The following is a 16,059-nucleotide window of genomic DNA, read 5'->3' as shown; positions in this document are numbered from 1 at the left end:
ATTTCTATTAATAAAGCGAAAAGATTATACGCTATTTTAATTTTTTACCCCTCGAATACTAAATTAACCATAAAGAAGCTCTTCAAAACTCATTTGTTTGTGTATGAAACAGTTTTTATTGATTTCTGAAAAATTATAATTTTGTGACTTATGAGGTTTTTGAAATGACCGATTCAATTGTATAAAGGAGGTTGAAGTTAATCATGTATAAATTAAGAATCATACTTCTGTCTACATTTTTCTATATTAATATATCATCAGCTACAGAAAAACAAATTGTCTGTTGGTGATCTGGTAATCAATTTAGTATTTTTAATAAAGGGAAAAATTATGGAATACTTTTTGGATTCCAAAATTATCGCTGTTTCCGAAGACTAATTACATCGTTACTCGGCACATAAATTAGATAAAACTCTAAGATTTTTTTATGAAATCTGCTAAATTTGTCGTCAAAGACATTTTTTTTCGTTGAATCTTTTTTTTTTCTCGTATAACTCAATAAAGCTTTAACGAGAGTCGAACTGTCTCAGACGAATCTTTGGAAATGCGACTCAAAGAATGAATTAGATTTAGTAGACGTTATTTGTGTAGACAACTTTACTCTTATTTGATTATTTTAGACGTCTCTTCTGGGACATTTACAAGGTAAATTTTATTTTGCTTACGTAAATACAATTATCCATACAAAAGCTTTCGTTCTTAACAAGTTCCGTATTTATATTGGACTTAAATTATTCTTGTTCTCGTCGTTGTATCGGTCGTATATTTTGATTATTATGAAGAAAAAAACGTTTTGTTTTTTTTTATTTTTCATCCAGAATTTTAATATACACATGATGTGTATTGCTTCTTTGTGGTAGTTCACTATTATAAATGGTTAAGTGGTTATATTAATGGTCACATTTTAAGTGTATCGTAATGAAAATTGATACTTCACAAAAGCATGTTTTCCTTGAAAAAAATATCTATGAAAGGGCATAATGTTTTATATATACAATTGAGTATAATTTGACGTATTCTATAGAACAAAATGAAAGTCACGGTAGGGACGCTTTTAATGTTTTGAATTTGGAATGTCATGGCGGTCCGTGGGGAAATGTAAGCCCACCTTAATAAGATGAACTGGCGATATTTTAGGGGTAAAAAAAATATGTTGACCTTTGTCACCACAAAAAAGACCTATTCGTAATTTAAATTATTTCAGTGAAATAGTCGTAAAAATACTTTAGATAAAACAGAGTTGTGGGTTTCTATAAAAAGTTTTACTTCCTTTTATTCTATTTTGATTACGTTTAAATATGCCTGTCTTTCATTGGCCATAAATGTTTGCATAAGACCAGAGAAACTGCAGATGAGTGGTCAGACTTTGAGAAAGAAGTAGGCTCGCTTCTTGAAAGACTGTAAAGGATGTTGTAATAGTTTGTACATACCTTCAACGAAACATTTGTTTGTTACAATCATATTAAATAAATCTAAACTATTTATAACAAATCGAAAAAAAATGTAATATTCTTGGAATAAATATATGCATTTATTTAAGTTGATTTTTTTTTATTACCAGGCATAAAAACTTCCAGTTGAGAGAAATAAATAAAGTTAAGTAAAGTCAAGCTTCCTCTAATCAAATTATTAAGCACTTGAAAGTCATTTCCATCTTAGGTTTTAAAATATTCAGTATTTCCACTTTCACGGCTACTTGGATGTTTTGCTATTTGAAATATATTTTTTGCTCGAAGTTCTGGCTTATTTTATAAAATCGACTTATTTAGTTCACATATTATCTTGCCTAGTGTAGAGGTACTGTACCGTTGTAGCCTATCATGGCTATAAAGGTACAGGAAGACCAAAGAAAGTATGGATGGATTGTGTGAAAGAGGATATGCGTAAGAAGAGGGTAAATTCAGATATGACGGCTGATAGAGATGTATGGAGTAGTGATACATACTGTGCCGACTCTCCATACAGATAAGGGCAAGTTGATGATGATGAGATTATAACTCAAGATCGGTCGAACTGATTTAGCTGAAAATTGGTGGGCAGGTAGCTTAGAACCAGGAAACGGACATAGGATAATTTTTACCCCGTTTTCTATTTTTTATTCCGCGCGGACGGAGTCGCGGGTAAAAGCTAGTTAGTACTAAAAAAACGATCTCTATTTACTTAAACAACATAGGGTTATAGTTAATATCAAAAAATGTTAACATTCAACTTTTTCAATGACTACAACTGCAAAATTCGATAACGTTCTTTTGAACGTGAGCATTCGTTTGATGTAAGTTTTTATCCCGCTGTGTCCCCATTTAGCTGCCTTCAAGTTGGCCGACTCATCAATCAAAGCTGTCATTTGGCGCAGAGAAGACGTTGTAATAAGATCGGAGCACTGCCGATAGCCTCGAATACAAGATTACAAGACTTAATTCAATTTGCTGGATGTTATTTCAATTTTATACTTTTATTTAAATGGTTTACCAACATAACTGTAGTTTGAAATAGTAACATTTTGTTTTTGCCGTTTATTATGCTACGGAAAAATTTAGTTAGTGATTTCGCGGAACAAATCCTTTTATGGAAGTAACAATTCTCAGAATAAATAGAAACTTAATACTGTATGTTTTTACATTTATATACCGCATTACGTGTATGCGACTGTCTTCGTAGTCCAAAGCGCTCGCTGTCGAATGATTTCCTGAATGGAATTGAAAGTAATTCTGATTTCGTAAAATGAGAATCTTATGTTCAAGATAATGGACTTTTCATAACATTTAATAAGAAATAGTAGTTGTATTATGCAAAATCTTACATACGCTTATAATTTCACAAAAGTTATTTCTTAAATCTGTAGCGTTTATGATGGAATGTATTAAGCACCATTTAAGCTCTTTCCATTCAAAACTTCGCATACTTGTGTATAGATTACTCCAGTTTGAGGAAAAATATTTTTAAATCAGATTACATTTTTAATAAAATTTGTTTGAGCATGTCTTATACAACACAAAAAAAAATCACCTATAAAAACATCTCAAATTTATTGCCGCGTCATATTGCAAAGTCTGTACAAGATTTCCATTACCTTTTCCCTATAGTTAAAAAAAGTGATAAGCTTAAATCAGTTCCCTAGCTATAAATTCTTGTTACAGTATGAAACTGATCGATCTATGTAACAATGAGTGGCTGAGAGGCACAGAGATTCAATTACGGTGCCCGTAAGGTACCGCATTAAGCCGGATACGACGCTCCTCTCTATTACATATAACAATATAGCCTTCAATCAGGAATAAAATGTAATTTAATATGTATTATTTTCCCTAAATGACTACGCATTAAAAATTAAGAATTAATGATACGATGAATTTCCAGAATAATTTAACAAAAATGATTTCCCCGATTTGACATCAACTGCGAATTATTTACTATAACTTTTTTTTTTATATAAGAGAAGGGGGCAAATGAACAGTGGGAACACAAAGGTGTTCATCAACGCTCAAGGACATCTGCAATACTAGAGAAACCGCAGATGCGTTGGCGGGCTTTGAAATGGCGATACGCTCGCTTCTTGAAGGACCCTAAGTCATAGCGGTTTGGAAATACGATTTTAATTTAATTTTTGTTTTCTATCATTATGTCGATTAAAGGGTAATTAAATCTGTAATTGAGCAGCGATCGCTTCGCTATTTCGGCGAATTCAGGTGGCCGTATACTCATTTGCCACTTTATTATATAAAAAAAAATATTGACTTAAAATGCTGTATGGAAATAAAATAAATTCTAATACGCAACGAGTCAACAGGAAAAAGCATTGCATTTACAACACAAAAACTTTGAAGGAGCACTTAACAGAAGCTTTCCAACGGTAACGGCCCCTGAGGTAGAGTCAAGTGGTTCCGCCTTCAGTAATCACATCGTCCGTTTCCCTTCGTCACTTTGTTGCAAATTACTCGTTAATGTTGTGAACTGATGTCACGCGGTATGTACACTAGTTTTTTTATATAGAACACTAACCTTTTGATTGCCGAAAGTAAAATTGGGGGTCATAGTGGCAATTTTGGATACACATTTTTTTATTTGCTTTCATAGAGTTTAAATTTATTAGTTTTAAGGAAATACTGCTGGTCAAACAGATATGTCACCAAGCAAACTCATAGCAGACCCATTATCCAATCTCTCGTTGGTTTACGAGAAATCTAGACCCTGATCTAGCCTTAAGTTTATTCTATGGTTTAGGGATTACCTTAGGTAAACTGTTTTACACGTAATATTAATCTTATAAAATAACTTACTTCTTTATTTTTTCATTTAAAAACATTAATTTGCTTAATTGAAATTTTAATAAAATGGTTTTTCCATGAACACACATCGTACTTCAGATGTTATTTTAGTGACATTTTGTCGATAAGAACGTGGGCATTAAACTTGTTGAATTCTACCTACAAAGTAGAGCATAAGCACATCAATTAGAATAGCTAACAAATATTTTGATAAACAAAGGTTCGATTCTCAATAAAAAAATTATGTATTTTTTTTTGTTTTACGAAATTTTGTTTCAGTAAATACGTTGGAATAATAATAAATAAACAGTGCCATACTACTGTTACATCTACATAAACACGTTAAGCTACATTAGGTATATAAGAGCCTAATTCATATTTCAATTCCCTTACGACTAAATTAAGGTCAATAAACTCTCTCGCAACATAAAGTTTGGTGTATATTTCAAATATTTTGATTTTTTATTTAATAGAGAGTAGGTACTGGCATGAAATGTACAATTTTATAAAAATAATTACTTACATCTAATTGAGTGGTCGTACAAGTTGGAATCGACTTTTTATCGATATAAAATCGCCTGTAACGTGTAATACGAACGCAAGTGTCATAAAATTCAATGCCGAGTACTAAAACTTTTTATTACACATTCAAACCCTTGAAAGGTCTGCCGACATCGTGCTCCGCCTGTCATGAAATTTAAATATATGTGGATTTTATCTGTGACATCACTTATGTGCCTAATAGGGGTGACTAGCAAATAGCTGAATATATGAGCCACAAGATTATATATGTATGTAGTTGCGGTGAAGAAATAATTATAGTATTGCTTAATAATTACTACTCTATATCATACTAATATTATAAATGCGAATGTTTAGATGGATGGAAGGATGGATGTTTGTTTGAAGGTATCTTCAGAACGGCTCAACGGATTTTGATGAAATTTGGCATAGATGTAGAACATAATCTGGAAGAACACTTAGGCTACTTATTAAGTTTTATTTTATTCCGCGCGGACGGAGTCGCGGGCAACATCTAGTATAATGGAACTAAACTATATCAGTTGAATAGTTAATAGTCACAAATTTGACTGGTAACAGGAAAATATTAAGGTTTATAACACCTTGTGCGTCGATCCCACGTGAGTGGAATAAGATCAAGGAGATGATGTAATCCGGCACCACATTAAATGATCCTAACTAAGGCGAATACACATACTTCTAGAATAACAGCCGTTACACACTAGGTATTTTAAGGAGCATACTTGGGTAGCGCAATCTAACTACCATTAAGTAGTATTCATGATGTAATCCGACACCACATTAAATGATCCTAACTAAGGCGAATACACATACTTCTAGAATAAGAGCCGTTACACACTAGGTGTTTTAAGGAGCAAACTTGGGTAGCGCAATCTAACTACCATAATGTATTCATTTTGATGCGCGCCTTGTCTTCAAGTGCGCGTTTGAGGTGCATTTGCGGTTATTAGTGATTGTGCGGATCTTCCGCGTGTTACCAACATCAAAACACCAAGTGTGAACCAGCCGTAAGGCATGTAGTATAGTGAATTTACGTGGCATGGTAACACTAAGTCTTGAGAGAGATGGAGCGGAACTGGCCGCTTTCCAAACATGTGTATTGAAGCAACGTAAACAGATATTAATTAGGTTTACATCGAATATGAGCGCCATTAAACTTCAAATAAAAAAAAACTCTATTCTAAAAAAATATATTTACTATTTTTACTCTGAGGTAAAAGATAGTGATAAATTTTGTATAATTGTATTTTTTTTTTCAAATTGAAGGTGCAATAAGTAGAGTAAAAATACTTAAGTACTAATTAACCTAATTTGCCAATAAATATATATTTTATAATATAAAAATCACACCAGTATTTCGAACATATGAATGATTAAGTGAATGGGTAGTAATGGCACTTTTTAAAGGTTAATATAAGTTTGGAATATAATAAGTAAATTCATCTTACATTACAGATAAGTTTTACACAAATATTCTACTTTTCAATATCGTCGGTAATATCGGGCGTTATGAATTTTCATTTGGCCGAGCCAGGAACGTAGTACGTGCCTCAAATATGTTATGGCATACTGAAGAAAAAAATGCCGAGTAACCACACCGCGCATTAAATATAAATATGTCGAATTTGCGGCACCCAATATGCGGGGAACGTGGTTACACTGGATATTTTCCTTTATTAAATGAAATATACGCAAAGTTAATATGCTCTCATTTAAAGTATTCCTGTATGCATGGAGTTGCGCTATTATAGCGTTAAATATTTTTAGATTTATTTACATCTTTTGTTATTAATGAATTGAACTGTATTAAGGCTATAATCTGATTTCTATATTTGTATAAGAAGCCATATAACAGGAGGTAACTAAAAGGTAAAGACAATTCTTATCTATTCATTTTTATTTAATTACTCTTATAATTGTTACGATTTATCTAATCTATTGGCGTATTTTTGTTGTACGGGACAACTAAAAAAAACAATTAAATAAAAGAAGCAACTCAATTATTTTGAATATAAAATAAAAGTATTTCTAAGCTTAAAACAATCAGGCTACTTAGCATTGAAACTATTTGACGCTGTAATAAAATCATAAAGCGGAGTCGAGCGGGAGGTGCTCATTAATTTGACGAAGTTAGTAAACAAGCTGACTAAATTATAGCCTATAAATTTACTAAATCTACGTATAAATTAAGCAGCCTTAATAATTAAGTTCGGAACGGCTTAGTAAACATGACTAGCCCTACGATTTACCTTGGAGTGTTCTTACCTGTTATTATACGAGCGGGCTTCGCTATACATAGTTTGTTTTCATTAAAACAACTCAACAATGATTCAATTTGTTTGTGTATAAGTTTGCTGCCGGTATTGTGTAAAAAGAAAAAAAAACTATACGCTTGTAATATTAATTTAACTTAGACCATTAATTCCATTAAGTTAATGAATTGTAATTCTTTTTAAGGGTTTCCTAAACCTTAATTGTTCCAATATTAAAAAGAAATAAAAAAATATATGATACTAGCTTTTACCCGCGACCCCGTCCGCGCGGAATAAAAAAAAAATAGAAAACGGGGTAAAAATTATCCTATGTCCGTTTCCTGGTTCTAAGCTACCTGCCCACCAATTTTCAGTCAAATCGATTCAGCCGTTCTTGAGTTATAAATAGTGTAACTAACACGACTTTCTTTTATATATATAGATAGATGATTAAATTAAAGTATTAAAACAAAAACAAAAGATATGTGCATTTAAGCAAGTTGATGATGAATGCAATACTTTAAAAACCTTTATTACAATATACAATTGAGTATACGTTTCGTTAGAAACTTAACACGCTCTCTCTTGCGTGGAATTAGTTTTCTGAGTTGAAATTAAATTTAGCAAAACAGACGTAATGTAAAGGGATACGCAACTCAACAAGCCGATTCAAATAAATGCAATACTTTAGTTTTATATTCGTAGTTTAAAAGTTAAAATTCATAAGAAGATAATAGTCACCACTACAAGTATGAAATCAAGTTTATAGAATACTAGTAGTTGGCCGCGACTTGGTCCGCGCGAAATAAAATAAATCTACTAATAAATATCTCCTATGTGACCCGGGAATAGTGTAGCTTCGCAACTGTGAAAAAAAATTCAAATCGCTTCATTAGTTACGGAGTCTATTCAATACAAACAAACAATGAAATTTTTATATTATTAGTATAATACATTCTAAAAGAAACAAGGCACGAAAAATTTAAGTACTCTCAAAGCGCGAGTAATAGGATGAAGTTGTGACAGTGATGCAAAATATTTGATAATGCAGTACCTCGGCGCATGCTAGCATGCTTACAATATTAATGACAGGGTATGCGCAGACTGCAAGCATGCCTGGCATGTAAGCTGTCGTGTTAGCTAAGGTGACGCAACGTTACTCGTGCCAAATATTATAAAACATTTAAGTAAATATCTTTCAGAACTTTAAAAAACATTGCATCGTCTTTCGACGTCTCTTAAACTCATATGAAATTGTTTCATTTTTAAAAACTTACTAATACTTATTTAGTTTAATACTCTTTTTCTTCTTCCACAGGTATGACCATCAACAAAACAGACAACACAAAAATCAAAACAAATGTGTAGATGTAGGAATGTTTCAATAAAGACAAGAAGCCCGAAAATGAAGAGGCGTTCGCTGCCAACCGTCCGCGAGGAGAGCCGTGGGATGAGTTTGTGCAACAGTGATTTAGCTATCTATGTGATGGTGACGGCCACTGCCGTATTTAGTTATGTGAACAGTTTGAATGGTGACTTCGTGCATGATGACATCCCAGCTATAGTGACCAATGGTGACGTCATCGGCACGAATTCTCTGAAGCAACTCCTGTTGAACGACTTCTGGGGCACTCCTATGGCGGATCCCAGTAGCCACAAATCTTATCGGCCGCTCACCACGCTTTCTTTTCGGTAAGTACAATATTAAAAATATAATACTACATCTAATAGGGAATTAGTAAGTACGAAATTGATGCACATAGTTTATGAACGTTCAGAGATGACGCAAGACTTGTGTTCTCTGTCTAAACTATCACGTCTCGTTGGTTTTTCTCAAGAATTTTGTAAATATCTTTCATATTTCATATCAGCGCGTATAATCTGTACATATGAAGGGATCAGTATTAACGAGGATATGACATGCTGGAAGTTGGACGAGTCATGCTACTTTCCACGCGATTTCCGTTGGATTTTCGCAACCTAGAAAGATAACGTATAGCTTCGTCATCAATTATTCAAGCTTGTAGATTAAGTCTAATGTACTATGACATTTAATTAGACTTAACTAGACGTAAAAATGGGCATACTTCTAGTGGAAACATGGCTTTAATGTGGTTCAGTTCTTCAAGTACTTGAGTTTCGATGTACATAGTTTCATGGATAAAAAGCCAATTAAGTATTTTTGTAAGTTTGTGATTAAGAAACTACTGAGCTTTAACAATTTCTTTTAACATTAGACTACCACATTGTATGTCTCTCAGTAAATAGATTAAAAGTCTAGAATAACAGACTATAATAAATATTGGTACTTTAATGTGACCCTCTACTTAAATTATACTAATAACAGTGGTAGATAACCCAACAACAAAATTATTTGTCGGGTGCACGAATGGGCCGAGTCGACCGGTGAAATACCACGACCAGAAGACAGGCGTCAAGTGAAAGAAATTCTGTGTACAGTCTGATGAGTGTGCGCGTCAGAGGCCTAATGTAAGTCTTCTTTCCCTTCCCACTCTTTTCGTTTTAGGATATGATGAGAAGGGGAAGTAGATTTGGCGAAAGAAGGAACGCATAGGAAGGGGAAGTATCCCCTTTCCGTGCGTCCCCTTCTCTATTTATTAAAGGTAGGCAACGCGCCTGCAATTTAGGTGAATTAAGCCGTTTGCTCGTTATCACCTTTTGATGTACCCCATTTTTTTCTTCCTTCTTAAAGTCACACATAAATATTCCGCGTGGCAAGTCTATTTATCACTGCGTGTGCGGACAACGAATTTAATATATCAAACAGGATAACGGCCACTTCCAAATGCTGAAATACCACATTATGTATATTATAATGCTATAATAGCAAGCTTATTTATATTCAAAAGAAAATATGAATACAACTAGTATTTAAATTAGGATTTTGTTCTTAACATTAAAAAAAAAAACTTTCTGGGCCTAATAAAATTAGTATAACTGACTCAGAGTACTTAAATAGTTTTTTAATACTTAGATAATTTGTAATACTTAGTGACTTAGTGATTATTTAACGGCACTGCGAGTAGATAGATTAGACATCGAGTTATAAAAAAATTGACGAGAAAAATGTCAGTATTAGGTCGTATAGATATGTTAGGGAATACGACGATGTGTCACGTATATGTAGGAGCGAGGGCACCAGATAGCCGCACCTGTGGGTACTAATAAATTACGATAACGCCACCACTCGCCGCTCGCCCACAAAGATTCACTCTTATCTCGTACAATTCGCACTTTTGCGGGATATGCTCTCACTGGTGGTGGACATAAATCTGTTAATTCTACTCTAGCGCATTTTATGTTATCTTTATCAATGGCGAATAAATTAACTGCCACATAAATAGTCCTTAGTCTCTAAAAAAACTGACTCTAGAATTTACATACAGGGTCTGTCGTAAATAATGGATAACCCGTAAACTGGAGTTGGTCCGGATGTGAAACTGTAAGAAAATCGTATCTTCTTGCCAGGCTTTCTAACCATATCAAAATGGCGTAGCCTTTTATACTTTTTTATAAATTTCGCTACTTTTTTCATTCATTCCGTTGCCATTTCATCAAATTTAGGTATTTCAGTGTGATTTTTTTAGTATTATACTCCTGAAGACGTGTATTATTTAATTTTAGTACAACTTTAGGTGTTTTTAACGTTAAACATTTTCAAAATGGTAATTTTAAGTTCTTTTTTAAATAATTTTTTTTTCTTAATGTCAACTTTTGATAATTTACTGTGAAAAAAAAAAGTACTGCGCTATAGCTGCCCATGATCTTAATAAATTGTCTAGTATGCCTAGATTCTAAAAAGATATTACAATGTGTACTTTACAAGCAATATTAAGTTACAGGAGCGAGATCAATATTAAGGTCAGAATTTTGATGTTCCAAGTATTTTTATAAATGGTTATAAAACTTTGTCATAATGATTTTATTCTACCAAGATTCTTTACACAAACAATATCGGGCCACTGTTAAGGATATTCAGAAGAAAACCAGGTTAATTTTAGTAAAAAAAAAATATCAATAACTTAAACTAAATGCTCGATGTGCCCTCTGTCGGCAGCAGAAAAAGTAGCGAAATTTATAAAAAAGTATAAAAGGCTACGCCATTTTGATATGGTTAGAAAGCCTGGCAAGAAGATACGATTTTCTTACAGTTTCACATCTGGACCAACTCCAGTTTACGGGTTATCCATTATTTACGACAGACCCTGTATAAGTAAGGAACAAAATAAAAAATGACTACTCAATTCGTTTATAGTCAAACTAGGATATCTGGCCCGATGACAAAGAAGGTGCTGATAGAGTAAGTTCGGTGTAAAATGTACAACCTACAACCAACCTACAAGGGTATAGAAAATGGCATTAGAAAAAAAACATGACATACCAGATACATTACAAAAAGAATCCTGTAACATTTTTTGACATTGACGAGTGGGCGCTAGTGTTTGACTTATGCCCATCGGGTTAGATAATTTTTGTCGGTCTATAAATTATGTATTAACTTAAACGTAGCAAACCGCTAATTTAAGTGGCATTTTGAAACATAATAGTAAATCCGAGTAATAATAAAATAATTGTAGAACATAAGTTAAAATATTACTTCGGTTATTCACATTACAATTAATTCTCTTCTGTCTAAGTTTGGAAAGAGAGGGGTTCAAAACACACTTATATATGTAAAATATATTAGATAAAAAGTTTCCGAATGATTGATCAGAGCCTTAAGAATTAAAAGTGCTCTACAAAATCAATTCGCTTTAATACAGGGGGTTATTTTCTACTTCATCTTCAGAGAAAGTTATTGATATATTGAAAATACATGTTTATTAATTTTACTACAAAATTTAAAAAGAAGCACTACATCTAAATCGAAAATCTAAAGCAAAATCAAGTGTACTTTTCAAATACACCGTCGCTAATTATATAAATTTCGTCTCCTTCCTTCCTTATTATCTTAAGCCTCATCTAAAATCCCTAAAACAAAATTTGACACTCTCACTGTATTGGTTTCGTAATTAATTTATAATATGGCTTCCTACATAATCTCTCCGACACCTCAGTATGTTGGATTGGTAATATTCGATATTGATTGATTTATTACGAAATTTGAATTATTAATACAATATTCAAACATAACATTGATATGTAATACTAAGACGTCATGCATAGCGATTTCTAAAGCCGATTTACATTCATTGTTCCATGGAAAACAATAGAGTCGCGATCGTAATTATGTTATAACATCGCTCCATAGAGCTTAACCTTAGTGTAATGTACCGTTCAATGATTTAACAATTCAATATATACATAGTTATACAGTATAATGCTCTATTGTGTAAATTAATCCGATCGATAACCTTAACCAAACTCTCCATTACATCTCTATCTTGCTAAAGGTTGGTTACCACGACGCAAGATTTTGCGCCCCAAGACCACTGACGAGCAAGTGTTTACGCTCTATCCAAATTACTACAAAATATTTTGAATAAAATATAAATTTAAATAAGTCACTCGGCATTGCTACCTCTTTTATAAAGCGGCGACGGCTAAATAAAATAGAGCTATTCACAAAGCGAGACAAGAGCCCAAAACTTATAACTTTGCTCGAGAATATGAAAACAAACACGTAAGCAACTGAAATCGGATTACACGGGGGGGCTTTTCTGCAAAAACCAATAGGTCTGGAACGCCTCTGGGACGGTACCGTAATCTTATTAGGGATCCGTGAGCAAACTACTGAAACCACTAGGCGCGTTGCCTTTAATTTATGGTACCTTAGTATATACCCAATAAAAAAAATATTTACTTCAATTACGAGGATGTTTAAGTAAAATAAATAAAATAATTGCAATCATTGAGGTGTAGAAATATTATATATTACGAAGGAATTAATGCATGAAATTTACATAATAATTTTGTGCTTCTGTTACTTTGGTTAGAGCTTACGATTTTGACTGGCCTTTTGATTTAACACTAACATAAAATTTCATTTCATTTATCTGAAATCCGTGTATGTTATATTAAAAAAAAAACATCGATAATCGTAATTGATAGCAGATAAGATTGAAAGATAAATCCATAATTGATGTGCCTGCGGAATCCCTTGTGATTTTACCTTCGTTGCTTTGGCTTTTGTAGAACATTTTCTTATACGAATGGATAAAAACTCACCCGCTTCTCCCCTACCCATCCCATACGAATGTAAGAGCTTCGCTGTCTTGCTGCGACATTATTGATAACTGTGGCGTGTGAACAGGACCGTCAATGTTACGGTTATAGTTCCATGAGCTACGAAACTTTGTCATTCAACCCGATAACGTGTAAAGTTTTCGTCGCCAACATTGTTAGGAAGTTATTTCAATTAGACGTGGGGCATTCAGCTCGAATTAGATCGATTCACTTGGTTACGACGAAAAAACTATTCGTCGTAGTTTCAAAAGTAATTTACTAATTGTTCTAAGAAACTATAATTAGTTAAAACAATTACATTACAATGTATTCTTACATTAAGGAATAAAATGATAGATGCCTTTTTAAAAGTTAACTCTTAATCTGCATTCTAAGTTAAACTAACTCTAGCATTTCTAGCTACAAAATCTAGATAGAACAAAAGCTTGAGCTAGAATAAAGCAAAAATTCTTAGAGACTCATATCCATTTCAAATGTTTCAATTATAGTAACTACAGAGCGGCGCGGAGCGTGCGGGAACAATAAGATCAATTGGGCTTCGGAGCGTAATTACAGAGCCGATACGCCGGGCTAATAACCACTGGCAGCGGACCAATTGCTGGCAAATTATCGATATTGTTCCACAGGCCTAATGTTTTACAAAATGTTATATCCGAGCTGGTAATATCCATGCCCTAATGATACATTATTAGCATAGCTCGTTGATAATTTATCCCAGTAAGCTATGGTGTGGTGGAATTATATTATTATTTCTTATTATGATAATTTGTTCATCATCATCACCGTCATTATAATTTCATTCACGTTTCCAATTTTAATGGTAAATATAAAATTTTAATAGTCGTTAGCGTAATTGAATATGGTCACAATCACAGAAAAACAGCTTAGAAAACGATTGAAACTAAGTTATATTTTTTTAACAAATTGTAGAGTTTGTTGTAACTTAATAAAAATATGTTTGTCATCGTAGACGTCACCTACTTGGAGACATCGATCGATTGACATCAGACAGGTGCGATGAACGTTGCTAGTTCCAAGTCCGTTTTCATATCAAGATAACTTCGTATTAATTTAATTTGACTGATCTCTAATAACTTTGGCAACTAAGAGTAACTTTCTTTCGTTTTTCAAAGGGCCTTTGTAAGTAAAAATATTCTTCAATATTCGTATCGTAATAAATATGAAACTTTTTATTTTTACTACGAATTTGCAATTTCTATTACAAAGAAATGTGATGAAGTGTCGGTTAAGTTAGGAAAAAAGAAAATGTAATAATACGTTTGTATAGCTTACGATCTCTTTGGCTACTTGCCCAGTCCAGACTTATTCGAGGGGACGTGTTTTTGTCTGCGTTACGAACGCTTTCGACACAATTTCGTTAAGTGGTAACTTAAGGTGGAAGGTCATCATTTACATTTCGATAGCAATAACTTCTAAGAATTATATTTACTATTTGACTTCAGATCTTGTTCTTGATGTTAACTTTATTTGATTAGATTATTTGTAAAGAAATCATCATCTCCCTGGCCTTTTCCCAATCACGTGGAATCGGCACAAAATCTATATATATAAAAGAAAGTCGTGTTAGTTACACTATTTATAACTCAAGAACGGCTGAATCGATTTGAATGAAAATTGGTGGGCAGGTAGCTTAGAACCAGGAAACGGACATAGGATAATTTTTACCCCGTTTTCTATTTTTTTTATTCCGCGCGGACGGAGTCGCGGGTAAAAGCTTTTTTTATAAAGCTTTTACTCTACTTGGGAGGAACAATATTTCCAAACAGTACGTAATTTTCGAAATAAAATATTTATCTTATTAATATTGAATTGAGAATGTTTAGATGTATGGATGAATGTTTGTTACAAGGTATTTCCAGAACATGGATTTCGTTGAAATTTGTTATAGACGTAGAACACATAGGCTACTATTCTATAAATTGAAGTTTATAAAAGGCTTTATGAATTTTTTATCAGATTCTTAAATCTAATTAAATAACTATTTCCATCGAGGACCTAAAGATGACAATTAATACAAAACGCCGTCAATACTAATGACAGAGATGACATTTCGTAGTAATTAAAATCCCCAGCGCTTTGATTCAGGTGGCGAGCGATTCGTCACGAGGAAGTTTATGGAGTAATAAGTGACTAAGATTAATGTAGACGATTTGTACAGACGAGGCAGCGTCTCTCGGATATACGTCTACTGTTATACTGAGATAGTCGGAATCTGACGAATGTTTAATTTCAATATACCTACTTCTATGTTATTCATATTATTTTTATTTTATGTCATAAAAATTTAAGCTATACTAGTGTAGGATTCAGGTCTTTGATCTACGTTTTATGAATCGAAGCATGACTAAATTTATATTAGACTGCCGCCACGTATTTAATTAAATTTTATTGTGGCTAGTCTTTAAAAGAAATGCTTTAATAAAAAATTTGAAGTGAAGTATTTCTATGACGTTCATAAAATTATTCTAAACTTTCAGATTACGAAACGTTACATAGTGTTCTTGAATTTTATTTCAAGGATTGGGAATGGGAACCACGCATTTGTTGGTTGATAAGATAAATTGATGTACTTAGATTGTATTAAATTGACTTTTGGAATCTCTTCTTATCTCTTTGAGTTTCGTCGCTTGAGGACTTTGGTTTTAAAGGAATCGTCTCAAAGTAAAATCTGAAAAAAAGACAACGCAAGGGTTCTTTCACTCGGTGTCCGTGGCCGGCGCAGGCTGTACTCTGACAGATATTTATCTATTCTCTCATGTTGCCGGAGAATC

The 16,059-nt window shown here is 33.0% G+C and overlaps 1 protein-coding gene across 1 annotated transcript in view; it reads left to right on the top strand.

Moving 5' to 3' along the window:
• The first annotated feature begins 8,382 nt into the window (after positions 1–8,382).
• The window catches only part of LOC106708724 (protein O-mannosyl-transferase TMTC1), a 42,892-nt gene continuing 35,215 nt past the window's right edge, over positions 8,383–16,059 (top strand). Inside the window, exon 1 of the mRNA XM_014500271.2 lies at positions 8,383–8,752. Coding sequence (XP_014355757.2) covers positions 8,421–8,752 — 332 coding nt within the window. The 5' untranslated portion in view covers positions 8,383–8,420. The remainder of the gene's footprint in view (positions 8,753–16,059) is intronic.

This window comes from Papilio machaon, chromosome 5 (genome assembly GCF_912999745.1).
Source record: "Papilio machaon chromosome 5, ilPapMach1.1, whole genome shotgun sequence".
In the NCBI taxonomy this organism is placed as follows: domain Eukaryota; kingdom Metazoa; phylum Arthropoda; class Insecta; order Lepidoptera; family Papilionidae; genus Papilio; species Papilio machaon.
Note: the sequence above shows the minus strand (reverse complement) of the source record. Positions and strands in the feature narration are given on the sequence as shown.